Source organism: Lonchura striata, chromosome 1, assembly GCF_050655825.1.
Source record: "Lonchura striata isolate lonStrDom1 chromosome 1, ASM5065582v1, whole genome shotgun sequence".
NCBI lineage: Eukaryota > Metazoa > Chordata > Aves > Passeriformes > Estrildidae > Lonchura > Lonchura striata.
This window is the reverse complement of record NC_140703.1, coordinates 89,560,693-89,588,254: the sequence shown is the minus strand read 5'-3', so window position 1 is coordinate 89,588,254 and position 27,562 is coordinate 89,560,693. Positions and strand designations below refer to the sequence as shown.

General features: G+C 38.7%; 1 protein-coding gene across 12 annotated transcripts; it reads right to left on the bottom strand.

The window, feature by feature from the left end:
- Positions 1–299: 299 nt before the first annotated feature.
- IL18R1 (interleukin 18 receptor 1) lies at positions 300–27,531 on the bottom strand. 12 transcript variants are annotated; one of them, XM_085582892.1, is made up of 15 exons: positions 21,688–21,991; positions 21,332–21,498; positions 20,351–20,435; positions 19,865–20,003; positions 19,146–19,296; positions 18,729–18,847; positions 17,450–17,690; positions 12,635–12,812; positions 11,572–11,725; positions 10,994–11,056; positions 8,666–8,822; positions 8,354–8,487; positions 7,341–7,502; positions 5,679–5,837; positions 300–4,022 (listed from the first exon to the last, which is right to left on the bottom strand). In XM_085582892.1, the coding sequence occupies exons 6-15, from the start codon at positions 18,775–18,777 to the stop codon at positions 3,622–3,624; spliced, it is 1,698 nt and encodes a 565-aa protein (XP_085439018.1). In that variant the 5' UTR covers positions 18,778–18,847; positions 19,146–19,296; positions 19,865–20,003; positions 20,351–20,435; positions 21,332–21,498; positions 21,688–21,991; the 3' UTR covers positions 300–3,621. The 12 variants fall into 12 exon arrangements, with proteins under 12 accessions (XP_085439018.1, XP_085439025.1, XP_085439000.1 ...); XM_085582899.1 differs by having other exon boundaries at positions 19,146–19,239; XM_085582874.1 differs by lacking the exons at positions 19,146–19,296; positions 19,865–20,003 and adding an exon at positions 22,890–27,531 and having other exon boundaries at positions 21,688–21,773.
- Between the last annotated feature and the right edge of the window lie 31 nt (positions 27,532–27,562).

Genomic DNA, 27,562 nt, shown 5'->3' with positions numbered 1-27,562 from the left:
TTCCTTTTTATCCTTACCCTAACTCTTTTCTTCCCCCCACTCCCCCTACAGCCTCCTCATGGATAATTTTTGGGTTGACTTTTGGATTGATTGATTTTAGGTTTTAGTCTGATTTTTTTTCTCTGCGCTTTAGCCATCCACTAAATTGTAGAGTGAGCTTTGGCAATGAACTTTTTCTTCCTTTCACTTTTATATTAAATCTGCTTTTGCTAATACATATCAGTGATTCTATAAGCAACCTTAAAAACATTTATTCATTATATTTCTTGTTTAGCTACAGCAAAAAAAGAAGCCATAGATGTGGAGAAGATAAATATAGTTTTATTAAGTGCAAAAGTGAACAAAACCCACAGTATAAATTACTGAAATGACCCATTACCTCAAACCATCATGTGAATTCACTTATACATGATGAGGCAAATCATTGCAACTACAGTCTATAAAAGTAAAATTAGCAGTTCCTTTTCTCTATGGACTGGCAAACAAAAATCAGGCATTTCCAAGGTCTGATTAATGTCACTAATTCAGGATATAAGAGCAATAAGAATAACATCTGGCATTAGTATGAGTATGTATATTCCTAATTTCCCTTGTCCCCCCACTGATCCTTAATTTCCTTTGTCCCCCTTTACCATTGCATCATGGGCAGTGAGGATCATCTATAAAGTGACTGTGTCACGATATCCTTCTGTGCAAAAATACTTCCCCTTTCACAGATTTTGTAATTCAACATGCATCTGCTTTCCTGGCATTCAAACAACTTGGGAGTTAATGCCATTTGGCTTTCAACTTCCTTATATATAATCCTCTGTTATTCTGTAAAATTTCAGGGCAGTAAAATTCTGTAGGGTGTCACAGGCTTTAGGGTACAATCTTTATGAGGTGTAGCAGGTATATGCAGTCACATTGTCTCTCCAAGGTGAGGTGAGGGGGCATCCATGGCAAATTCAAGTTCAATTTATAGTAGCTGATTCTCATAGAGGGTAGGCTTGGTCCAGAGCTGTTAACAAACCATGAGCACCATCCACAGTAGCATATGTAGTAAAACACATTTGACCTCTAATTTGTTAGGCAATACATTGACAACAGTATATTAAAAACTACATGCCCAAGGAGAAAGTTTAATACCTCAGTTAATTATTAGGAAAGTAACTAATATTTCTGTAAGATGTTTGGCCAGAAAATTGTGTGCCTAGTATGTCTTATGGCATTTCTGTACTGACAAAGAATGTCAAAACTTATCTGTGACTAGGAAACACAGGAAACATTGGTACAGAAGAACTGAAAATTGTGAAAAATTTGAGATTTGGAATGTAAAGGCATGCATCTGCAGAGGAGAAATCTTCTTCAGTAAAATCTTACACCAGGGAATGGCTTTTGCCTATGAACAACATTTGCATAGTTCCTTAGTTGTCTGACAGAAAGGAGACCTCCTAGAACTGATCTGCAGGTCACTACGGATGTTTGCCTTCCATCTACCTGTTAACCTGACAACAATGTTGTCCCCATTTTGGAAATATACACTTAGCTTTTTCTTTTACCTAAACATCTTCCAGAAACTATGCATGATTAAAGGATATTTGACAAACAATGTTTCATTCCCACGAAACGAGACATTGTCAGTGTCACCGAACACTCCATGTTTTCAAGCACACTGAGAAGGCAATGGAGCTCCTCCACCTCTGTGAATTGTCACTGTAAAAGAGATGCCTTCTCAAAATCAGCAGTAATGGCGTGCAAGGCAATGACAAGAGTGGGCAGAGCCTTGATGATTTCCTAATAACCTGACAAAAGATCTTCCAAAATAATTCTACCTTGACTTCTCCCCACTGATGCTAGGAGGAAAGATGGTTCCATTTTATCCAGAAGTTTGTCAGATTGGTATCTTCTGCAAGGCAGCTAATAATAAGGGAGAATTAGCATAGTTTTGAATAGCTCTTCTAACATTGTTTTAAAAAACAATATTAAGACAACAATTCCAAAGGATTAGGAGTCTATATACACACCAAAGACCTCATTTTCACCTAAATCCCCTACATGCAATGGCTGAAGGCAGCTCAGGATATAACAGAATCATGGAACGTGTCTGTTTGGAAGGGACCACAGTGGAACATCTGGTCTGACCTCCTGCTCAAGCAGGGTCATTCCAGAGCACGTTGTACAGAATTATGTCCAGTCAGTTCTTGATTATCTCCATTGAGGGAGACTCCACAACCTCGCTGGGAAATTGATTCCAATGTGGTATCAATTAACAAAATACATTAACAAAATACTGTTTTTTCTATCCCAATCCCCTCTTGTCCCTGTCAAAATGAGCATTTGTAATCTTCTCAGTGAAATAGGATGTAAACAGTCTTTACCATTCCTTCAAATGATTTTCAGTCATAGACTATGTACAATTCAGTAGTAAATACTGTTGAAGCATCCAAAAAAACTGCCCTACTTTTTCTAACCTCTCTTTTCTCTGTTGGCTTGGGTTTTTTCCTACTTGATGTTGCCCAAAGTGTCCATGCCAAGCTCTTCAAGGCAGGAGTTGTGTGCGTCTTCTTACAGTCCTTAGAAAATACCAAAATACAAAACAAGGAGCATCTAAATGCCGCGCTCCCGCCCCAGATCCCTGCTCTCTCAGCCCCGGCTAGCTCTTCTCCTGGGGCGAGAGTGGGCAGTGGAGGCACCCCCCACTGCTCCTTGATAGGGTTTGGAGGGTGCCTTTGTGGGTCCCTGGGTAGCGCTGGCGAGCCTCGTCGGTAGCAAAGAAAGGGCGGATCCAGCTGGGGGCCAAGTCCAAGTTTATTCGAGGCCAACGGGGCCAAGTGCACAGGAACGATGCCAGCCAACTGGAACCCCGAGAGGGGTCTGACACCGGGTTATAAACCTTTAGGGAGGGGTATCCATTAACCAATGGGGAAAGGGGAAGGGAGTGGCTCCGGGATGGGGTGATGTGGGGTGATCTGACCTGGTCCAATGGGGGAAGGATATGGGACGGGCCCCAGGCCCTCATCCAATCACTCGGTGCCCTGAGCAGAAGCTTCCAGATGGAGGGGAAGGAACACCGAGTGACAGACAAGGCACCTGGGAGGAGACAGGGGGATGACTTAGCACTTTTAGGATGATGGACAAGTACTGGAAAGGCGGGAAGGGAGGACCAGGCGGGAAAACAGGGAACAAACCAAGTGGTAATAGGGGTGTACAGGAACAAACCAATACATAATACAGAAATAGTAAAACATATAAATCACACAACTCCACATCTAAATAATAAGAGATTGCAAGAACTGATTTATTTATTGAAGGGTCTAAAAAGTATATGGAAGTAAAAATAGTATCATTCTACATCACTGAAAATCATGAAATAAAAATGTTTTTCATCATGCTTTATGCCATGTGGTAAGTCCTAAGCAGAATGAAACTTCTGCACCTTCTGCAGATTGCTGAGGAAACCTCTGGGATAGGATTTATCAGTTGGGATTAACATCATCCTGGCCACTGCAGTAACTTCTGTATTCTTCTCAGACCTCAGAGCTGGCCTCTTAATCAACTATTTCTCAAAATATTAGTTAATTAGTTCTATTAGTTAGCAAAACACACAGTTTTCTGGTACATCGTCTGTCTCCAGAATTGTTATACGACTGCATTAAAGTCAGAGCCCTCAGTCCAGGGTTGAGAAGCTTCTGAGCCTAAGTCAAGATTACTATGGTGCCCTTTGGTCTTTGTTTTGATAGGCTTTGCTGGCATCAGGTACCGAAGGTTCTTCCAAAATCTGGAATTCATGGGAAGAGATTTATCTTTTTTCCATTTCACCATCCTCTTTGATGGCAAAAGTGACAGTGATTCTGGCAAGAAATTGTAGTCACTTATAGGCATATATTCAATTAATATGATCTTAGTTTTTCTTTCAACTAGAGCTTTATGCAGTCCACTCTCAAGTTCATATATGGCTCTGTCAGAAACGTAGTTCTGGCTCAGTATAATAATTAATCTTCTGCTTTTATCAATGAATGAATGGATATCATCAACAAACGCTGCAAATTAAAAATAAATTTATTGTTATATTAAATGGAAAGGATAGGGACTGAATCAACTTATCTTTTAAATACACATATGCACCAAAAATGTCCCTCTTATAAAGTCACAGCATGTAAGCATCCTGTCCTTATGAAGAGATTAATCAAAATTATCAAAAATTAGGAGTCTCTGAAAAGTAAGTCATGTATGGTCAAAGTCAGTTCTCTAGAGCAGACATAAACCTACTTATAATCTCCATCTACCCCAGACTGCTGTCTGGCAGTAGTCACATGGACAGAAGGCAACAGCAAAATTAACTTTCCCCCAACCAGACATCTCTTTGCCCTTTCCTAATAGATACCATTGGAGTGATTCCACAGAAAGGCACAAACAGCAACTTCTCTCCAAGAATTCTGTAACCTTGGGGTTACACCTTCCTTTATGACACCAAACACCTAAATCTATTTCCAATAATCCAGGGCTGAGACCAGCATGTGATGACAGAAGGAGTTCCAACTGTGTTTTAGATTGATGACTTTTGGTATGAAAATTGATGAATGAAAGTGAATAGTGATACCCTTTAAATATCACCATTTAATATCACCAAATTGAATTTTCATGCACAGCTTCCAGTACTTGTTTAAACACCATGGGACAAAGTCTCCACAAACCAGAGATCTAGAAAACATGACTTGTAGAGAAAGGCAAAGCAAACTGAAGAACTAACCTAATGAAGAGCAAACTGAGTTACCCCCAGTTTTCTGGAGGCTGACAAGGGTATTACAACACCAAAGGCTCCTCTGCAAAGAAGGAAATATTCTATTTTACATGTTCACAATGGATCAGACCAGAGAAAAGGAAATAAGCTAAAACTATTGGAAGAATCAGACTGCAAACTTCAGTAAACAATTTTTTAATACTTAAAGAAAGAGAATAGGTAATAAAAAAGGGCTTGGAAGAGCTGTGGCTCCTTTCAGGTTAGAAAATTTTTTTCAGGAATAGATATAAAGAGACAAAATCCTGCTTAATGAAGGAATCTAACTGATCTTACTGTTCTGTGGTTTGAACAATGACATTTTATTCCTCAGCTGTATCCTTGGACTAAACAGAAATTCAAAGTACCTTTTATTCAAGCAAAAGGCAGATGCCAGATACATCCATAGGCCAAACAAAATTTCATTTTTTATTTCTATTTTTTATGGCACCTGTTTCATTCAGAAAATGGTTTCAACCATCACACTGAAGATATGGCAAATATAAAAGTTACCTAAGAATAACTAGTACCAGAGTCATCAGCTGCTCTGTGCAATAAATGTGAGTTCATTCATTGGCCCTCAGCAAAAGCAGAGCAAAAGCACTATTAGTGGGAAATATCTGATATCTTCTGTGTCCTCACCTAAACCTTCTTGATGCTTGCTCTTTGATATTTTCATCTTGATTCTTTCTAATTAGTGATTTATGTGTGCAGTGTATGTAAGTGTATATGAATTCGTACATATAACTATAAAACATGTGAAATGTTTGCAACCAAACTTTGCATGCACACAGTCCAGATTAAATGAAAAATATAACCTTTCAATGCACAACATGTGACAGAATTCCTTCTAATTATAGACTTCTACCTTTGTGTAAAAACAATGAGCCTATTTAATGACAAGAATATTCACACTTACCTCCTCCAGGGAATACATCCCTCTCAAATATACATAACTTGTACCCAAAGTTTTCTTCTAATATCATGGGTAATATCTTCAAAGCAAATTCTCTCTCTTCTTCAGTAGGAGAAACACAGTCTTTCAGATACGACACAAATGCATCATATTCTTTTCCATCTGAAAATAAATCAACCATTAGAAATCCAGTATCTGATTCACCATTCTGGTTTTCAAACTTAGTGTCTCGATGGTAAAGCATCAAGAAATCCCTGATTTTTCTTCTGAAGAATCTGAAGAGTCTTCAAACACTTTTCATCAGACTCAAAAAATGTCCTGAAAAAATTTAAGGTTGATACAAAAGATTCTGATTGCACTTGAAAAATACTTGAAAATATTTTCTTTCTACATTAAGGTGCTTTTAAAATAAAATCAGATTAATTTAACCAATTAGTGACACATCTGTGAAAATCAAGATATGAAGGGAAGCAAAAAATGTGTCTGTAGCCTGAAAAAATTGTTATTTAAGTGATACTGCAGATTTCAACATTTATTGTACACTGTGTGTACAAAGAGTATCAAGTGGAATGGGTACCAGCAAGAGAGAGAACAAACCAGTTAATTATTTTTGTTATGAGACTATGCTATGTCTGGTCATGGTTGGAGCACTAATTTACAAACAGAAAATCAAAGACCAGTCCAGAGGCCAGGTCCACCACACTGCCACAGAGCAACTATCAAGGTTGATACACCAGAACACGTGGCTTTGTTTCTTAAACTGCCCTATTTTTCTTCCCTTTCTGAATACTTTACTGCATGTAGTTTATAAGAGAAAGTATAAAGTAAACTCCATGAAACCCCACACCTGGATACTAGCCAATAGATTTCCTACTCCCCAAGAGGCAGCTCCTGTAGGGCAGTATAGTTCAGGTTCTCAGAGATTCTTACTGAGTGAAAGTCACTGTGGTAACTGATATCAACAAATATGTAATAACATTGCCAGGCATAAATGACATCCACCCATTACCAAAATATCTCCAACAACTGCAGTTCATTCAAGTTATATTCAAGCTGATTTAGAGACAAAGGAAGGCCAAGAAAATCAGACCTATGTATACAGCAAGTTTATACCACAATTTTTATAAAAATAATCCCTAAAAATAATTCCTAAAGTAGTTGTTGGATTTGCTTGTTGTGAAGGCCACAGAGCTGCTGCCTGATGATGTGCACTCCCACTCATGCTTAAGTGCATTTATAAACATGCAATGGCCTCTGCAGTCAAGGAAACATTTTAAGCTTCACCCTACTGAAGGGCATCAGTGAGGTGAAAACAAACTTGTGTCAGCCTGCCCATCTGAAAATGTCCTTATCAACTTTTGTGATGAAGAATATAGCAGAACAGAGCTCATCTGAACAGCATCCAACCACATTCCTTCCACTGCCTGCTCCAGAAACAGCTTCTTCACTGTGTTTATCTGTTGTCATTGCCACACATATACAACAAGCACAAATTAGCCCCTGACCATCAAGTTCTCTTTTATATATTCTTTGTTTCTTCTCACACTGCTCCCAGATTTAAGATAATTTTTTTGTCTTCATCAAAGCTGATTACTTCATAGAGCCTGCCAGAAAATATTCTTCATCAATATACTTATTTCAGTGTCAGCATTAGCAAAGTCATACCTTCAGCAGTATCATCTCTCCTGCATATATCTCTGTAAAACAGAATGAAGTCAACCCTAAACATCACAAACACAAACACCACAGCTACAGCAACAAATGAAAATAGCAGAGCAAGGACCATTCCAGTAGTAAATACGTGCACTGGCAAGTCTTGAATCTTCCCTGTAAAAGAGGAAAAAAGCAAAATACAGCCTTAAAAAAAGAGTATTGTATGACAAGATTACTGTATCAAATACTAATGATAAAAATCACTTCAAAAAAATCACAGTGTTGATGGGAATCCTTTCCTGATAATGCTTCAAGCACTGGTCCTAAGATAAACTACAAAACATGTTTTACTGTAAAAAACAGGAGAAACAATCTTGGACGCAATCACATACAGTTCATTTATGTGTGTGCAGAGATTGTGAGATCAAGACTGATATTACAGATCCTCATAGATGTACAGCATCCCCAAATGATGGTCACTCAATTTTGTGGAGAGCTTTCTTCAGGTTTTTTTATTTCCTCTTATTATCTACCTTTCACCTCTCTCTCAGTCCCATCCATAAGTCCTTAATGTCCTATTTAATCTCTTTGGCCAAGATACTTTTGCTTTTTGTTTTCTCTAGTCTCTTTCAGGCCTTTCTTCATTACTACTATTATTATTATTAATAATAATAATAATAATGATAATAATAATAGTAATAATAATAGTAATAATAATAATAATAATAATAATAATAATAATAGTAATAGTAATAGTAATCCTTGAGGATTTTAGTTCCAAATACAGATTTTTAACACTTAAATCTTTGTGAAGATATTCTCAAGACATGCTCATTGTAGTCTGTATTTCTTTTGCTTTGCACTCCTGTCCCTGTCTGTGAGCAGGAGGAATCACCCAGGGATCGTTAGGTCCAGCGCTAGATGTGTGAGGACCTTTCTAAGCAGACAGTATTTGGAGTGGTGTTTTGAAATGCCCTCAGGGTTGAGAAGGCTGATTAATAAATTATTTCTAGATTATGTCATACCTTTCTTCAATTTTACTATTTTTATCTGTGTGGTTTCATCAGCTTGCAGCACACAGGTGAAATTATGATGCATGTCCTCATCTCTTACTTTTTTAATCCGTAGTAGCCTTGTGATATAGAACTTGTTTCCCAACCTGCAACAAGGAATGGTGTTAGCAACACTATCTGTACAGAAACCCACAACCCCTGAGAGGCAGATTTTGAGGAAAAGTTATAGAGAAAACCCTCAGACTGTGGTTTTTAGTGAATTTGCAGTTCCACAAAGTGTAGGACATTATCACATACTAAATACAGCATTTTCAGGAAACTTACTGTATTTTTTTGAGTTCTTCTTCACATATTGAAGGTTCATTCTCAGGGATACCTGTGCATTGTTCTGGAAATGTTTGGTTAGTTAACCAGTAGAGGCTGGCATCTTCTTGCATATAATAACCCAAGGAACCTGTGCAATTGAATATCTCTTCTTTACCTACAAAAAAAAAGTATAACATGGGAAGATTTAGTGAGAAGTAGGATTCGTGTACACAGTGCAGTGAAGTGTCAGCTTTCCAGGAAATGTGTCCTATAAGCTGTGCTCCTTGCTGAATTGTGTAGCCCCTGCTCAATGTCTTGTTACACCTGCACTGGTGGTGACCTCAGCAATCATGCACTGCTGCAGAGTGACAGTCATCCACTCTTTCAGATAAATTGTCACAGCCAGGTGGGTTTAAATAGACCTGAAAATTTCAGGCTTTAGAGAACTAAAGGGAATTGGAGCTGATGATCCTTATGGCCTCCTACTTGAGATATTCTATGATTCTATAAACCAGACTGATTCTATAAATCAGACTGATTCTATAAAACAGTTCTGCAGGCTGAGAACCAGAAGAGGAAAACCTATCACCAGTGCTCCAGGACCAGGTAAAAGTAAGTAACTGGTAAGGCGAATTACAAGCAACTAATTATAATAGGGAAACTATATGATTACTCAACAAAACCAAAGCCCCTGCTGAACATGCACAGAATAAATTATCTCAGTATTACAACTGGAAATTCCTGAATACATGAACAAGTCATTTACTCAGTCAGCTACTTGTCCTATTTCAAAGTACTAAGTGTAACTGATAGGAACCACCCCACAAAGTTCCAGTAGTTTGAAGAAATTGCAAAACTAAAAAGACAACTCTGCACTTGGAAAAAATAAGGGCAGAAGACTACAGCTCTGGAGTGTGAGATTTTCAAAACTGTCATGGGAAGCTTGACCTGCAGTTAGCTGCAACCACAGTTTCTAAGCTACTGCAGTATCATTACCAGGGAATACATCCAGAATGCTCTTTATTAAGCCAGGAAAAATGTGTGTTAGCCCTTCTTCAGACCATCATGCACAAATACTTTCCAGTAAGCAAGGCCTACCCAGCAATTATCTAAGACCACATGAAGCTGATTTCTCAAGACTCATCAGATACTTCTAGAACCTTCAAAGCAAGATCCAGCTGAAAAACTGTCCATCACAGATTCAGATCTTAGAAATCCAAATTGGAGCTGCACAGACCTAACCTAGTATCATTTGCCTTGCAACTCTAGCATTTCCACCACACACAACAGCTATTTGGAGGCAAATATCATAGAACACCATCCTAAGCAATGATAGGTTTTAAAGATCATGGACCTGGCTCATTCTGCATTCCCTTCAGTCTCCCCAGATCTCATCACTTAGCAGGGAGTTCAATGGCCTTATCAAATGATCTTATCAAGGCAGGTAAAGGATGGAAGACAGGTAGATTGTAAGCATTTGATGGCAAACCCTACTAACTTCTAAGGGCTGGGACAAGCACAGTAACGAGGAGGAAATGTGCAGGAAGGGCATTTGGGAGGTTGAAAGGTGTCAGGCATAATGAGATTAGGAAAATAATTTACCAAGCAGTATTGGTAGGAAGGAAGGAAAATTAGCATCTGAGGTCCTAGATTAGTAAATGAGATACAGGTATGAGCCACACAGAGCAAGACTTTGAAAGGAAGAACTAGGTAACCAGAAGAGAGAGAAGCCCCCAGGCAAGGGGAGGGAAGAGGACATGAAAAAGTCTGGTAAATTTCTGTTTTAAAATATTAATTACAGCCTCAATCACAATATCCTGTCCAAGACTGTGAGAAACCTGCAGATCATTTTATCTAACCTACTTCCAGCTAGAAGCACAGATAAGATCTCTTGACAGTACAGATATACATGCACACATTGCCAGGATTGTCACACCTCACACTCCTCATTTCCCTGAAGAATAACATTCTCAACCACATCAGGTATCAGTGGGATTACTCATTACTGCTGTTCACTGAGTAAACCACACATCTTTTACACATTGCTTCATGGGGTTTTCTCTCTACAAAATAAAGCCATGGAGAGATGTTTTATCACCACCACCACCTTCTCTTGCAGGTTGTAGCAGAAACTTCAGCCTCTGCCTCTGTGAAAGGGTACATTTAGTGCACGTGTGTATCAATCACTAGGCAAAATATTACCAGATGTGAGGCTAGACCACATATAGGATGATGCACAGACAATTAGTTTAATTATACTTATCCAGACCATCAACCAAAAAGAAATCAGAACAAAAGCATGTAGGTAGAGTCGTTACCTCAAAGATTTCTGTATTAATTTCATACCTATTTCTGTTTCAATCACTTCATGTCGTCCAACTATCTCCAAAGTGAAAGCCTCCGGTGCATCTAAAATAAAAGTATTGAACTAATACCTCACTTACATTCTTCCACAGTAGAAGTCATATACTTGCTCAATATATAAAATTAATCACAAACATTCCATTAAATTCACAGACTAATATCTGGATTCTGGTGTTACTGAGTAGCTTAAAACCCAGTATGTCTTTTTGAATTTTTTTCACATATATATATATATATATATATATATATATATATATATATATATATATATATATACATACACACACACAGAGTAAAATTTAAGTTTGTATGACTTAGAGCAGCTATTTTGACAAAAAAGAAAAAAAATCTGCAGGGAAAACATACTAAATACATTTTCCAAAATTGGTAATATTTCATCTTAACTTCTGCTTTTTTACTTCTCCAATTATTCTGAAGTGGTTCAGATTACCAGACTTGGTCACCCTGGTATATATTTATCAAAGAAGAACTGCAATTAAAAATCTCCTAAGTAAAATGAACCAAAAATTATGCTTCAAAATTTTAGAAAGCTTTCTTACCTTCTTCTACTACAAGTTTAATTGTATTTGTGCTGTGGTATACCATTCCTTCATGACTGATTAAAATTTTACATGTATATATCCCAGAGTTTTGTACTGTTAAGGTTCTAAAATTTAGTTCCCTCTCCGTTTCATGTTCATAATTCTTACAGTCCTGCATCAATAAAATCAGAAAATACTATTCTGCAGCAAACATGCATTCAAAACATTAAAGAAATCAAGTTTTTTTAAATGAAGTGTCACCATCACCTTTTCACTATCTCAATGACATGTGTCTGACCCAAAAGAGGTGCCGGCCCAATTTTCACTCATGGTCACTTATATGCAACATTTGAACATTTAACCCATTAGAAGCTGAGAACACTGCAATTGAGGAAAACACAACAATCTGTGGCCCTATCCATCAATGGTCCCATCCTCCCAGGCCCCAAAAGACAAAACAACAGGGCTGTAGCTCATTCTTGCTAGGCTACTCCAGATGCCTGTATAAATCAGTCAAAATCCCTTCCTGAAACTGATGGATCTTGGGGTGAAGAGGATCTGTTACTCCAACCAGGAGACCTGAGAGGAATAAGGAGCACACCCCAAAGAGATGATTTACCAAAAATGAACAGAACTGGATCTGTTACACATTTAAAAACTGTTCAGAAACAGCAAAATTGAAAAGTTTGCAATTACTTTATAAGTACATGCCAACTGTAAAATAAAAATCTTGGCATCTCAATTAGCATCAGTACAATATCTGTATCAGCAAAGTAGCAGCTGGCTAAACCAGCTGCTGCCAAAATCAGCAAACAGGCATGCACATCAGATATTTTATCATTCCAAACTACTAGTTTAATAATTCTGAAACAGGTATATTTTTTTTTTTACAAATTGGAAAGCAGACAAAAGCTTTGTTTTTTGTATCTGTCTAAAGTTTTACTCCCTAATCTCATGAGAAATTAAGGCTTTACAATGTTTGTAGATCCTTCTAAAAATTTGTTTGCAATTAATATTTCCCTGTAATCATTTGTTTTTACAGCCAATGAGTGGAGTGGAGTGATACTGTTTCAGTAATTACCTTATACCATGTTATGCTGTCATTTTCATAGACAGACAATTCGCTGCATCTCAGTGAATGACCAGTTCCAGCACTTTTAATTTCTGTAGTTAAATGATTTTCATTGAAACAGCTGCTTTTATTTCTTTCAAGTACATTCAATGTCCACTTTTGAATTGTGAAATTTTGTTTTCCATTACTAAGAAAAAAAATATAGCAAAATCAGTTTTAGGAGCTTTCTAAAAATAATGCAGCTTGGTGAGTTACAAAATAAAAATAAATTCTAAATACATCTGTTAGGTTAAAGGTACATCTACAGTGACCCATTTATTTTTATTTCCCTTTATCACTTTCCCACTCCCAAATAAGCATAATTTCCTTTAACCAAGCAGATTACCTAAAATAAATGCACAATTACAAAACATTTGACAATACAATTATATCTATGGAATATGACAATATATGCTATATTGACCTGAACAAGGATGCATCCCTGGTGAGTACATCAGCTTAAACACATTCTTGACATGTCTTTTGAGTGTACAAGATTCAGAAGAGCTATTAGGACATCATTTTAAGGATGAATTTAGACCAAGTCTTGGATTCTTTCTTTTCTGCTTTTTAAGCTCCCCAAACAAATGTATTTATGCTTACCCTCTTTGCATTGTAGCCCTTTCTTAAGCTACACAGGTTGTCTACCCACTTGAGATGTTCATGACTCCTAGTTGTAGTTGACTCTTTAAAAACATATAGTGGTTTTGGTAAATCAACTAACTATGCTGTCACAAACAGGAAAAGCCTTACCAAGGCTTTTCCATCAGAGACGAGCTCATGTGAGTATTCATGTTGGGTGGAGCTCTTCTCACCTTTTCTTCAACATCTTATTTACACATTTAAATCAGAGCTACTAATCACAGTCAGCAGTGGGACCACAGTCAGAAGTCACTCTGTCACAGTGCAGTTTATACAACCTATTTTATATATTTTGTTTAGGACAAAATCACCTGTGACCCAGAAAGGCTTCTCCCTCCCTTACAGTAACCAAGATAAATTCAGGTGTGGACATAAACATTAATTCCAACTAATTCCACTGAGTCTGTGTGTTTCTTTAGACATCATCTACTAATCTGAATACTGTTAGAGAATTAATTACAGATCTAGCCATGAAATGCAAATTATTTTACTCTCTAGATTCAGCAGATGAAAGAAAAGGGTCCATAAAGCCACATGTTCTCCCCAGCACTGTTACTCCACAGAGGCTTTCTTCTGTGATCCTGTTTGGGGAAACCACTTGAACTGGATCAAGATATTCTACCTGATGAGCCAAAATCTGGCAAAGAGAATGTCCCTGGAAAGTATTAAAACCATACCATACATGCAAATAAAAATTAATTTTTTGTACATAATTTCTAGTTGTCTGTCATATAGCATGGTTTTCAACACACACACACACAAAACATTTAGTTGTATTTTTTAAACTGCTAGTGTCTGAATTGTTATATATTTTTAACCTGGTTTTCACTTGTTGGAGAGTCTTCAGTGATATTTTGTTGGGAACAAAACCATTTCTGGTTAAACAGCTTTTCAATCTACCCCTCAACAAACCCACCAAGAAAGAACAACAAAATCCAGCTTGACTCAGAAGATGATACAGGGAAGTGAAAGACCTTAGATAATATAAACCAAGCTTACTGGATACACAGCCAAATCTAAGTAATCCCTTAGCTATTTTTCTGCAATAAGCCAGTGTTATCTCAATATTGCAATCTTCTGTAGAAACTGTCACTCTGCTTTCCAAATTGCAGTATTAACTTTATATGTGTTGCCACATCTTTCAGTTGTTTTAAACATATTGAAAAATTGAGCAATATTTGGATTTTAAAATTTATCGTGTGTTTATTGTGGTTCTCTGTAGTCTTTTGCTTTTTTAAGGAACCTCTAAGTTCTCACAGTTTCAAGGTTACCAAAATAGAGCAATCCAATGACCTGCTTTTTTTGTATTCTGTTTTTCTCTTTGACAACAACAGGATACAGGCTACAAAAAAAAAAACATTCAAATTACAAATTTTTCCAAAGACCTGTGACACAGTTCTTGCTGCTTACCACACTTATTATAAGTACAATTTTTACTTTCAAGGATGTTGCTGAAGATGGACACATTCAGGCCTATAGGTGATGTCCATTGATTCCTGAATTTGTATCCTAAGTCTAGTGTAGTAACAAACACACATGAGCATGTCAACACACATATATGCACACTTCAGCTATGGGTGTCTCAGCAGGACACATCTGGTTTAACTGTAAAACTTCTGGTTCCTCTTTAAGCAAAAAAAAATGTGGTTAAAATATCATAAAAACATCACTTTCACCACTTGCTTCTTGGATATTGTCATTGCAACACATCAGAAAAAAAAATCCTACATTTAATTAGTTTGCAAAATCTGTCAACATGTTGTCTTCTTTTCTTGAAAATCTGCAGTATATGTAATTCTCACATTGTTCCCTGAAACTGCCTAAACAGTTATAAGTATTCTGAAAATTATTTCCCATATAGCTTACAAATACCTATCTATAAATAGTTGAAAATTTAAAAGATAAATAAAAATATACTTAGCATATCTTCTTTCAAAAGTAAAACTTTTAACCTACTATAAACACTCATAAATTAAAATAATTCCACTTGATTCATTCATATTAAATCTTAAACAAGGTCAGTAGTCTACAACAGCCCACAACTGCTCCCTACAGAAACTTCTAAAAGTCCTCTGGCTCTGCAAAAAAAAGTTTTTGAAATAATATCTGTATTTCCTGAAATGTACCACATTTAATATGCCTGCCAACAGTAAGAACCATCATATAAACTAAGCCCAAGATCCCATAAAAATCCCATTTTAAAAAATCCCCTTATGCCTATTGTTCCAGCAGTGAGACCTGTGAAGAGTTCCCAGAGGAGGACTGCAAGATTCTGGCATCATTCTGATCCTAACAGAAAATGAGTGCCAGTGTCATATGGGTCTAACAGAAAGAAATTTAAAAACTAAAAAAAAAAAAATAAGGACTTTTTTTTCCTCAAAAATACTTTCTTTCAAAACTGATTTTTAAAATGTAGCAGGTAACAAGGTAACATATCTCTAGAAGAAAAGATAATAAAGGAGAAAATCAAAACTCTCAATTCCAAATGAATGTTTTGATGTAATCAAAACTTTTTTTTTTTAGTTTCTCTCTTAAGCAAATGAGTAAATCAAGTAATTTCATAAAGGATTCTGACATTTCAGTGTTTTCCAACAATTACTCATTTTAACAAACTTCATTGTAATAGTTTTACTTCACTTCTTCTCTTGTCATCTCCTTCTTCTGTATGTAAGGCTCTTTCCTTCAGTTTTGAGATGTACACTTTTTCATAGTAATTTTATAGAATTCTTGTGATTTACTCTGGCTTTACTGTTATTACACCAAGTCCTTAAAGTAATCAGAAATCCACAATGATCATGAATTAAGGCTGAGTTTATCACAGCTCTCTTCTCTTTTGCCCTGTATTTTAGACTCGTTATGGCAGTCTCCTTCAGTAGCCTGGCAATTCAGGTATGATCTCCACCTAGCTTTCCCCATCCCAAAATTAGTCAGTCCGCATTTTTCGACACTCATTAGGTGGCACTGGAGTGAGATTTTAGATTTAATAGCTTCTTTGTGAAGTGACCATACAGAAAACTGATCAACACAACAAAACAGCACAACAAACTGGACAAACTACCATATTCATCATCCCTAAAGAAAATCCTCTTGAATTTAACATAGATGAATAAAATTTTTCTCAATATTTACCCTACAATTAAAAATATTTTGCATTTCATATACCATGAATCAGTACTTTTTAAAATAATATCAGTAAGAAGATAACAGTAATGATATATGAAAACATAAATATGTTTTCAGCTTCCAAGTTGACTTGGAAGTTAACAACTGAAGTCTGTCTTAGAACTGTAAGTTATCAAACTTGAGTCTGAGGTATTTCTAGAAAAACGTGGAGAGCATTTTCAGTATCCATAGTCCCATATGCTTTATAAACCTGGGTAGAACCTTAAAAATATTACTTGGAGAACAGCATAAATCATTACATGCAAGGTGATCTGCTTCAAATTAATCATTGCTTCAACTGTAAATGCTGAATTATGGGTTTAGTGCAAGTTAGTCATAAGAACTCCATGCAGCAAACCTTTGATTTAGTACCTTTCAAGGTGTTCCAATGAAGACTGACACCAAATAATGAGGGCTTGTCCTTGTCTCTCCTTTTAACCCATGGTGTTCTACAGCAGTAAGAAATCAAATCCAATTATTTAATTTGCTCTTTGAATGGCTCCATGCAGGCAAAGGTTTGCACAGCAAACAGAGTTCAGCTATGCTATGTTTAATCTTTACTATACACTTTGATGATTTGGCAAGCCTCATAGCATGAGATCCACACAACACAGCAAGCAAGAACAACTCTGGGGAAGAAGACAAGCAAATGTTTCCTTTTTTTTGACAGTGAATGGAAGGGTGGCCTGACACTAATTTTTCTTAGGTAATTAATCACAAGCCAGCAAAAATGCTACCTGCCTTATCAAAAGGTTCACAGAACATTTAAAAGGCTGAAACACCTTATAGATATTTATAAATATTACAAGTCTACCTTGATAGTTACTGTGAAATGAAGTGGGAAATGACACTGCAGTTAGAGCAGTTCCTTAAGCCCCTATTATATGGATGCCACTAGCTATAGAAAACAAGACAAAGAAATTATCTTCATCATAGACATGTGCACAGGCAAGACATTTACCCATTGTGTTGTGTACGCACCTGTGAATGACAGAGTAATTCCCAGAGTCACTGAGTTCAGCTGGCCAAAACTCCAGAAAATTCAATTGTGAAACAATTCTGTGTGTATCCTTTATCAACTGCTGCTTTCCAGCACTTTCTTTGTACCAGTTTATTGCGTATGCTTCTTCCTGAAAATGTTCTTGCCTTGACTCAAGATAGCAAAGAAAATAATATTCCCCTTCTAGAACATCAATGGAGGCACGAAGGGGACACAGTTTCTCTTCAGAGAAAGGGGAAAAAGATATATTAGGAAGCCAAGTACTTATTTCAGAAAATTGCATTAGCCTGACTTAAAAGTGATTTGCTGTGCTGATTATATTTTATAAAAAGACTTCTTTTATCAAAATGGTTTGGCAGCATTTATTTATTTATTCCTGCAATATTTACTAAAAACTCAGCCTTTTCCAAGCCTTTATTTTATCTTACCAAAGCAACACCAGAAGGAAAATGAAGGACTAAAAATAAAAAGACATTTCCCTATCTCTAGAATTCTTTCACATGAGTTCCACAGTGTCAGAATCACATTGGCTCAAAGGGCAGAATCTGGCCACACTCTACAGTAAAGCAACTGCCACAAATGGAAGAGAAAGGAGAAATTCCTCACATATGGTTTCACTTGACAAATATGTTTGAGATAAAAGCAGATCCTATAAATTAACATTTGCATTTCCTTATCTTCTTTAATTAAATGAGAATCATTATGTAGATACATTTCTGAAAAACTTCAGATATCTTTGGACAACTGCCTTGGAATGAGATTATGTGTGTAAAATTTAGTCTTCAAGTCTGCCTTTCCAAACAAATTTCCCCAATTTACTTTTGAATACAGAAGTTATTAAAAGTATGGAAAAGGGACCATGATTGAGGATTAAGAGTCAAAAATAAAATCAGCCTTCAGTCTCTCTTTCTCCTGAGGTTCTCGGAGATCATTGTTGTTTAGCAACTACCACACTTGTGACCACACTTCTGAATGGCACAAAAAGAAGCAGGGTCTTTCTCTTGCTTGCTATGTCTCTTCATATGGTTATGGTCACATACAATATTATCAGGTTTCTCCAGGTAGCATCCTTGCTTTTTCATTTCCTAATTTCAGTGTTTAGGACCAAATTTCCCAAGTCTGGAGCTGGGCTGTAATTGCCAAACCTTTAAGATTTTGTTCTTGGCTGCAAAAAACAAAACTTTTCCTACTGCAAGCAACTGTCAAGAAGCTGGCACATATTTTGAATGTTCTATTATTGAATTGAAGACTTTTACTTACCAGTGGCTGATTCCATGATCAATATGACAAAAAAAACCATCAGAGTCATTTTCTTGAGTTGCTTCTCACTTCTTCTCCAAAAAAATATGAAACTGAATTGCTCCTGCTTGTCTGAAAGTCTACAAAAAAACCACAAGATTCACAGCTCACCACAAGTCCAGTGAAACAGATTCCTTTGAGCATGTGAGCAGTGTAACTATTGCCTGCTGCTGAAGAGGGCTTTCCAAATGGGAAGCTATATATTTTTATCATAAGAGCTATTTTCATACATCAGGTAATGCATCTAGATTTTTTTCTTTCCAATTTCATTTCAAATTCAGAAAGCACCTCAGGATTTGCTTGTTTCATTTTCTTATTTCATGGATGCATTTTGAAATATTACAAGAGCACTCAAATCCTGAGCCAGCAGATACCTACCAAAGGACAGGACAGTGGTTTTTTTTTCTCCACAAAGAGAATAAACTTTGCAAGACTGGACCTTGTAGAAACAGCCAGTGGAAACTTCCCTTGCCTTCAATGAGAACAGCACAATGTTATAGACTGGATATGTTGATGGCTAACTTTGAGCCTGTTGGAAAGCAATGGGACATGTAATTTCTTTCACAATTTGGTCTGTAGGGGCAATTCTAACATTCCCTCTGAGGGGGAGGACAAGAAGCAGCCTATATTCAGTTGTTTCATGTGTAGTCAACTATTTCAAAGGCAAGTGAAAAACACCGCTAAGTAAGACTGGCTTGGAGCATATTCTGAGGTTCCTCAGAACAGCAGGTTAACTCACAATCAAAGACAGAGCTACTCCTGAGACTCGGCCTCTGTTTTGATTGCAAAACAGACAGGTGAGATACACAATCAGCTCAGTTCAACCCCTGAGTCCAAAACAGATAACCTTGCTTAGTGTGACCCAAACATGAATGGATAGATGAGACAAACACACATCAGATGTATTTCAGAGATCTGAGATCTGCCCAAAAAAATCTCATTAGCAATCAATTTCTTTTTTATTGGGTAAACCTTAGGCTGCCCTAAGATCTGGAGTCAGAAAGTTCCTTTGACCTGAAAAGTCTGGAGGCAGGTGGCTACTGCAATTCCAGCAGTATTCCAGGACACCAAAGTGGGTAGCTGCCCCCCTCTCTTACCTTTCTTCTCATTTCTTTAGAAGTATGCCATCATCCCTTAAAGCACTGCAAGATGAAGGAAGTGTTTCACATCCCTTTTTTAGATGGCCTGGTAGGCAGATCCAGATTTAGAAAGCTAAGAGAATCTGGACACTGAATACTGCAACACAAAATTTCAGTTCCTTATTACACATGGAAATTCAAATGCATACATTTCATAAGGAAAGAAGGACCTCTCTCCTTAATTTCTTGAATTTTGCTTTGCTTTTCTTTCCTATCACATTCAGAAGAAATACAGCCTTTAGACAAGACTATGGTCCACCACATAAAGATAGAATCATTTAACACCAGATCTTTAATTCTAAATCCACTTCTGTTTTTGGTATATCACATCAGCACACAGTGGAAGGTTGGATGAATGCACATGATATAATGGAAGTGACTTAGTAATGACCAAGTTTGGGATTCATGACTACTAAAAATCAAGACACAAGACCTTAATCTTACCCTCTCATTGCTGTTGAACACGATCAATTTGTCTGAAATTGTTCTACTGTAGGCTAAAACATTTGAGCCATGCAGTTTGAGTAATCTTCAATGCAAAGTTAGGAGGGGAGAAAAATGTGAAAAAAAAAGAAAAGTGCTTTTAGTGAAAGCCAGTTAATCCAGAAAGAATCTTCGATAAACAGAATAAAATTTTTAATCTTCAGAAAAAAATTGAGACTTATTTTAAAGTAAAAGCAAAGATTCTCTTCCTAATAAAGGAGTACAGAAATATTAATGGACAGAATGCTAAGGCAGTAGAGGGAAATGACAGATTCAATGAAAATTGATTAAATTATAAGTTGTCTATAAGGTTCAAAGTGACAACAGCTTTAAGCATTTTTTAAATGTTTTATACATGTTTAAAACCACTGATGGGGTTTTAATAATGAAATATGATTCTTAAAAATGGTTTGCCACTGTGAAACCAACAAAAACTTCAAACAAAACCAAATTTTAAATTCTGTAAAGCGCATTACCAATGTCTCATGCATTAGAAAATCATGCACCATTAAAATTATTCCCCACTTTCTAGAATCACCAGAAATTGGGCTGATACATAAAAGTGATTGATCCTCAATTTTGATCAACACTTTTGGAAAATTCAATTTGGTCCTGAAGGGCTGTGACTTCCTTTAAAAAAAAACAAACAAAAAACCCCCACAACAGATTCTTCTGAACATGAGACTGTTATAAACATCATTTTGAGGTCAAAGAAGGAAAGCACTAGTCTTTCCTCTTTAAAAATGCTTCTTACAGAATTTAAGTTTTTTTCAATATTACCACACAGCGCCATAATTTGTGCAGCATTGATGAAGAAAACAAAAATATTTAACAAACAGTTGTCTTAACCATCCTAGATCCAAGCACCATTCTGCCCGGATTGCAGTTTCTTGGTAAAAATGAAAATCTGTCTTAATTTCAAAGAAAAAGCTGTTTACTTACTAGTCAAATCTTGCCAGGTGGAAAGTGAGTGGAGAGGGAGCCTTCCAAACTCCAGAGGGTTGCAATTTGAACTTACAACTCTTCTGAATCTCATTCCTCACTGAAACAGAGAGTTTTCTCTCTCAGCAAGTGAGTCAATACATAGATATTTCAGCTTGAAAAACCTTCTGAAAAAGAAAAAGAACTGTTGATTGCAGGAAGGAAAACAGAAAAGGGAAATGTGAGAAATTAATTTCTGCTAACATTAATGAAAAGTTAATAGCAAGTCATTGATATTAATTTTTTTTTTCCAAATGAGGCATTTGAGAGCTGATACCCAAATGTTTTAGGCATAATCTTTTGCTCCTACCACTTACAGCAGTGCTGACAGAGCCCATCCTCTTCCAAAGCCACCCAGGCGCGAGGAAAAGAGCTGCGGATAGCGTGGAGACGGCAACAAGGGCTGTATGTTGAAATAAGCTGTTTTCAGGGCTACGCTGTTTATGCCAGCTGGGCAATAAGGAAAAAGTACAGCGTGGGCCCTGGACAGAGGTGTCCAAGAGAGGTGACTCTGGGAGCGCCGGGCAGTGCACGGACAGGGAAGCGCGGCTGGGTGGGAGAGAGAGGGAGGGCTGGGAATGGGCAGGGCTGGGGAAGGGCAGGGCTGGGGATGGGCAGGGCTGGGGAAGGGCAAGGCTGGGGACGGTCAGGGCTGGGGAAGGGCAGGGCTGGGGAAGGGAAGGGCTGGGGATGGGCAGGGCTGGGGACGGGCAAGGCTGGGGAAGGGAAGGGCTGGGGTTGGGCAGGGATGGGGATGGGCAGGGCTGGGGAAGGGCAGGGCTGGGGAAGGGCAGGGCTGGGGAAGGGCAGGGCTGGGGAAGGGAAGGGCTGGGGACGGGCAGGGATGGGGAAGGGCAGGGCTGGGGAAGGGAAGGGCTGGGGTTGGGCAGGGATGGGGATGGGCAGGGCTGGGGAAGGGCAGGGCAGGGCTGGGGAAGGGCAGGGCTGGGGACGGGCAGGGCTGGGGACGGGCAAGGCTGGGGACGGGCAGGGCTGGGGAAGGGCAGGGCTGGGGAAGGGAAGGGCTGGGGAAGGGAAGGGATGGGGAAGGGCAGGGCTGGGGAAGGGAAGGGCTGGGGTTGGGCAGGGATGGGGACGGGCAGGGCTGGGGAAGGGCAGGGATGGGGATGGGCAGGGATGGGGAAGGGAAGGGCTGGGGTTGGGCAGGGATGGGGACGGGCAGGGCTGGGGAAGGGCAGGGATGGGGACGGGCAGGGCTGGGGAAGGGCAGGGATGGGGATGGGCAGGGATGGGGAAGGGCAGGGCTGGGAATGGGCAGGGCTGGGGAAGGGCAGGGCTGGGGTTGGGCAGGGCTGGGGAAGGGCAGGGCAGGGCTGGGGAAGGGAAGGGCTGGGGATGGGCAGGGTGCCCTGGAGAGGTCTCCGGCCAGCGAGAGGCCCCCGCACACCGCCGGGATGCCCTGAGCGGGGCAGGGCTCGGCTCCTCCGAGCGAGGGCAGCAGGAGGTGTCCGTGCCCAGCCGCGGCGCTCCCGTCCCGCTGCCCCCCGCCCTGCCCCACCTGGCTGCAGCGCGGCGGGCGGAGCGGGGCGGAGCTGCCCGGCTGGCGACGGGTCCCCGGACACCCAGAGCTGCCCCGCCAGCACTGCGAGGGATGCTCGGCTTTTTCAGCAGGCGGAGGGGCGTGGAGTGTGTGCGCCTCTTCCGCCTCACATCCTTTCGGGGAAGAAAAGGCGTGAGGAGGTGATGTCTTCCGTCGTCTTTAGCCGAAACGCCTCTTCCTCCGCTTTTCTGCTCAACGCACATTGTAGGACTCATTTCCAAGGAGTGTGCTGAGTATACGAAGTTTTACTTCTGCTACAGCTTCCTCCCCACATCGCTGCCTGGTTTGCGAATGAGGACGTGCAAAGAGCTAACACTGAAAGGCTGGTATTCTGCAAAGACCTCAAAAAACACACAGACACACACACACACACCAAAAAAAAAAAAAAAAATCCCGCCAAACTATGGTGTGCAGAAAAAAAGAGATAAGGCAGCAAAAGATAAGATTCCACACTGGTTTTATGAGAAATGTCCCCATTTCAATGATATTTTTTTCTGTGCTTCCAAGGGGAGAATAATGGAAATTTTCAAAACATGAAATATTTTGTAGTTCCATTGCTGCAAAGTGAGTGTATGGATTAACTTCTAAAGAAGCCATCATACCATTAGCTGAGTTTGTTTGTTAGCCAGATGTTGATATATTGGAACTGTGGTTCCACCAGTGGTTTTTGACAGGTATATTTCTTGTTTGAGTCCTGTTCCTAAGTAAATGAATGCTTGCCGTTGTTAATTCCATAAATGCTTTCTCTGCTAAGTACTATGCAATGATTCACTATACTTCTAAATAAAGTTAGTTTGATAACAGCAGGGAAAAAAATTATTCAGTCAGGAATTCTTTTATTTGCATATCACCCTTTTAATCTCCAGACATTTCCTTGGTGACAACTACATTTTGGGTTTTTTACCCAGGGCAACTGCTAATGCAAAAGTTCCCGATTTCAAGAGGAGGGGACAGTTTGGAGGTAAAACGAGCAAGTTACAATTAAAAGAAGGGAGGGATTATACAGAGCTGGCTTTATTGCATATTTTCATTGCAGAGGTGAAGAAACTTCACTTTTACTGTTTTACTGTCTCATCTCATGTGTTTTCCTCATCACAGAACGAAGCACTATCTATAACAATTAGACTCTGCATAATGTAAATCAGCACAGTTCCAATGAAGGTAAGCTAAGGATCTAACTAACTGTAACTGCTTTAAAAATGTGTAGAAGATACTTTGCAGTGCTTTTGGTCTTATGACTTAGTACCTGATCTTAAAACCTAAAAGAAAGCTGATATCATAAAGATGATAATGATTTTATATGATACTCTGAAAACTATTTAGCAGCCAGCAAATAAAATGGTAAAGTAAAATGTCATCAGCTTTTTGCTTTCATAGACAGTCTTCATAGTGACAGTTTGGAAACTTCTTTTTTTGACTCAGTCTTTTACAGCAATATTTTCCATGAGCTTTTCTCACATTTATTTGCTTTCATATTCTTTTAAAATATTCTCAAGTTTTTGAACTTTAATCTGCATTGCAGAATGTGCTCTGTTCAATTGATCCTTTCAACTAATGTCATAACTAGCTGTGTGGTACATGAACATATGTGAAAGGAGAATAAACCTTACACTTTTTAGTCTCAAACTAATACAATTTTAATGGATAAGTTATAGTCTGGTAATAGATATGTAACTTGACTAAAAATAGCTACTGTTTAGATTTTAATTTTGAAAATGTCACTATGAACATGAAAGTTTGCACTAAGATTGGAAAGCAGATTTTTGAATGAAGCTCTGACAACCTGACCAGTTGAGAATCAGTTAAAGAAAACCAGTTATTTCACACAGTTTTTCACATCTTCCTTTCCATTCAACATAAACTATATAGAGGTGCTAACTTAAAAACTGAAACTATTTCCATCATAAATTGCAACACATCCAGCTCAGGTAACCACAGTTTAAACCCATTTGCTTTTATGTGGCAATAGTTCTTCTTAAGCTACATCTATTATCTCTATACACAAGTTATATTAATTCTTAGCACATGTTAAGTCATGTTCAGTAGTTTTTCAGCATTATCTTCCTCTGATGTCAAAAAAGCAGGTTACAAACTGATCATGTTAGAGCCTCATACATTTCTCAGAAATTTTAAAATACAGAAGTTGGACACTTTCAAACATTCCTCCACATCACAGCATCACAGGATAATTTAGGTTGGAGGGACCTCTGGGAGTCCTCAGGTGCAGCCCCTCTTCAGGGTGCAAACAATGAGCCCTGAACATTAACAAGGATGGGGATTCCACAACTTCTGGGCACCTGTTCCAGTTTTGGAACATGCATATGGTGAATTTTTTTTCCTAGTATGTAATATAAATTTCCTATGTTCTAATTAGTCCCAGTTACTTTTTTGTCCCATCTCTGGGCTTATTTGAGAAGAGTCTGGTTCCATTCATTCTCTCTGTCTTTTCATTAGATTATTGTAGGCAGAAACAGGGCCTCATGTCCTCTCCCTGTATGATTTGTGCTCTTCGTGGTCTTCCCCTGGACTTCAGTATATCAGTACCTCCTCACTTGTACTGAAGAGTCCAAAACTTGACATAGTGCCCCAGGGATGGTCCCACAAATGCTGCATCCAGGGGAATAATCACTTTCCACAAGTACATTCTCATTAGTAAGGTGCAGACTGCCGTTGGTCACCCGAGTCACAAGGACACACTGATGAATTGTGTTCACTTTAGTGTCAACCAGGACATCCAGTCTATTTCTGCAAAGCTATTTTGCATTAAATTGACCTCCAGGCTGCGTTGCTGAATGGATTTATTCCATCTCAGATACAGCACCTAGCACATGCCTTGGATTGAACATTGAGGGTTTCCCATCAGTCCATTTCTTCAGCCAATTTCTGTCCAAAAGAGCAGCCCTGTGCTCCAGTGGGTCACCTATCCCTCCCCAGTTTGATTTTGTCTGAAAATTCGTTCGTTGTGCAGTCTGTCCCATTGTCAAGGTCATCAGTAAGGATGCTAAACATTCTTGGTACCGATATCACTCCCTGAGGGATGCCTCTAGCAATTAGCTGTGAGCTGAGGTTTGTATGCTGCTCACAACCTCTTATTCCCACAGGTCCCACTGTTTTTCTGATCACTTTTTTGGATCTGCCTGTCTAGCAGAGATTGTGTCAAGGACCTTGCTCACCACAAGATATACAGTATCCAGTGTCTTCCCACTGTCTGAAACACAGCTGGATATGCATGATTTGTGTCTAAAACAACAGCTGTAGTTTTTCAACCCTTTAAAGAGTAAGGAACATTCAATTTAATATAAGGTACATTCAATTTATTATACTATCAATTTTACACATCATCTTTCAAACAGGCCTTATCCAATGCTCTAAGATATTAATGTTGCATAACAAATAACAGCTTTCTACGAAAACTCTCAAAAACTTCTAAAACCTTCCTTTAAGTGGTAAGTCTCTTGGGCTTCACAACCATATGAGCTGTAGGAACATCGAATCTCAACCCTAAAGGATTTCTAGCTGGTCAGAATCTCTGAGTGCCTGCTCACCCACGGGAGGGCAGGATGACTCTGCTCTATTAGGAAGTGAAAGCAAATCTGCTCTCCAGAGTCCCTTGAGGTGCCAAAACCACAGAAGCATGGGGGAGAAACTAAAGAAGGTTAAAACTCTTTGTGGACAATATAATTCAGCTACAAAATTGCCTTGGTGCTGTTTAGTTTAAGCTTAAAACATCCAAACTGAATCTTCTATAAGATTTCTATGTTTATTCCTATGTTATTCTTTCTATGTTTATTTATTTCTATGTTGAAAGAATACTTTCTGGGGGGAGGAGGGGGCTAAGGCAGACTATAATTCTGTTATTCCATGAAGGCGGACTTGTGAGTACAAAAGGCCAATTTTAATTTTTAAAAAAATGTTTTTGAAAATCTAGGTTGTTTGTAAGTTGCATATCAAACAATGATTGAGGATGGAAGACACTGCTGGAAGTTATCTAGTCAATCCTCCTGCTCAAGATTGGCCAGAATCAGCCTGGAGGTTTTTTAGTATCTCCAAGGCTGAAGACTGACAACTTCCCTGGGCAACCTGTGCCAGTGCTGGGTAATCTTCACCATAAAAAAAAAAAAAAAGCCTTTCTGATGTTCAGAGGGAATTTCTTGTTTTTAGGTTTTCACCAATTGCCTCTGGTCCTGTCACTGGGCATCACTGACATGAGCCTGACTCCCTCTTCTTTATACCTTCCCTTCAGGTGAGGGACTTCACCAGGCTAAAGAGTCCCAGCTCTCTCTTCTTCTCTTTATAGGAAAGATGCTCCAATCCTTTCACCAACCTCATGGCCCTTTGCTGTACTCACTCCACCAGCCCAGGACTCAAACAGTATTAAAAACTAATTCTGTGATAATCTTGGAAGTGAATATTCTGTCTTACTCAACAGCTTATATGAAAAATCTTCATAGTTTATAGCAATAGGCTTTCCTGCTTTTACACATGCCTTAGTGTTGGTATGCTCCCTGTGGGAAGAAATGGTACTGTAGGAATAAACCAAGTCACACTGGCATGAATCCATCTTGTGGGGCCTCCACAGAAACAGTAAGGTTTATCCAGAGGTACCTTTAGGAACAGGACTCAACACTGCA

Excerpts from the sequence above, each read along its gene's own strand:
- IL18R1 (XM_085582874.1), bottom strand. Across the intron at positions 12,813-17,449 it reads AATTACTCTGTCATTCACAG|TAATGGAAAACAAAATTTCA; the intron begins GTGCGTACACAA and ends TTTTTTTCTTAG. Across the intron at positions 11,726-12,634 it reads ACAGCATAACATGGTATAAG|GACTGTAAGAATTATGAACA; the intron begins GTAATTACTGAA and ends TTATTGATGCAG.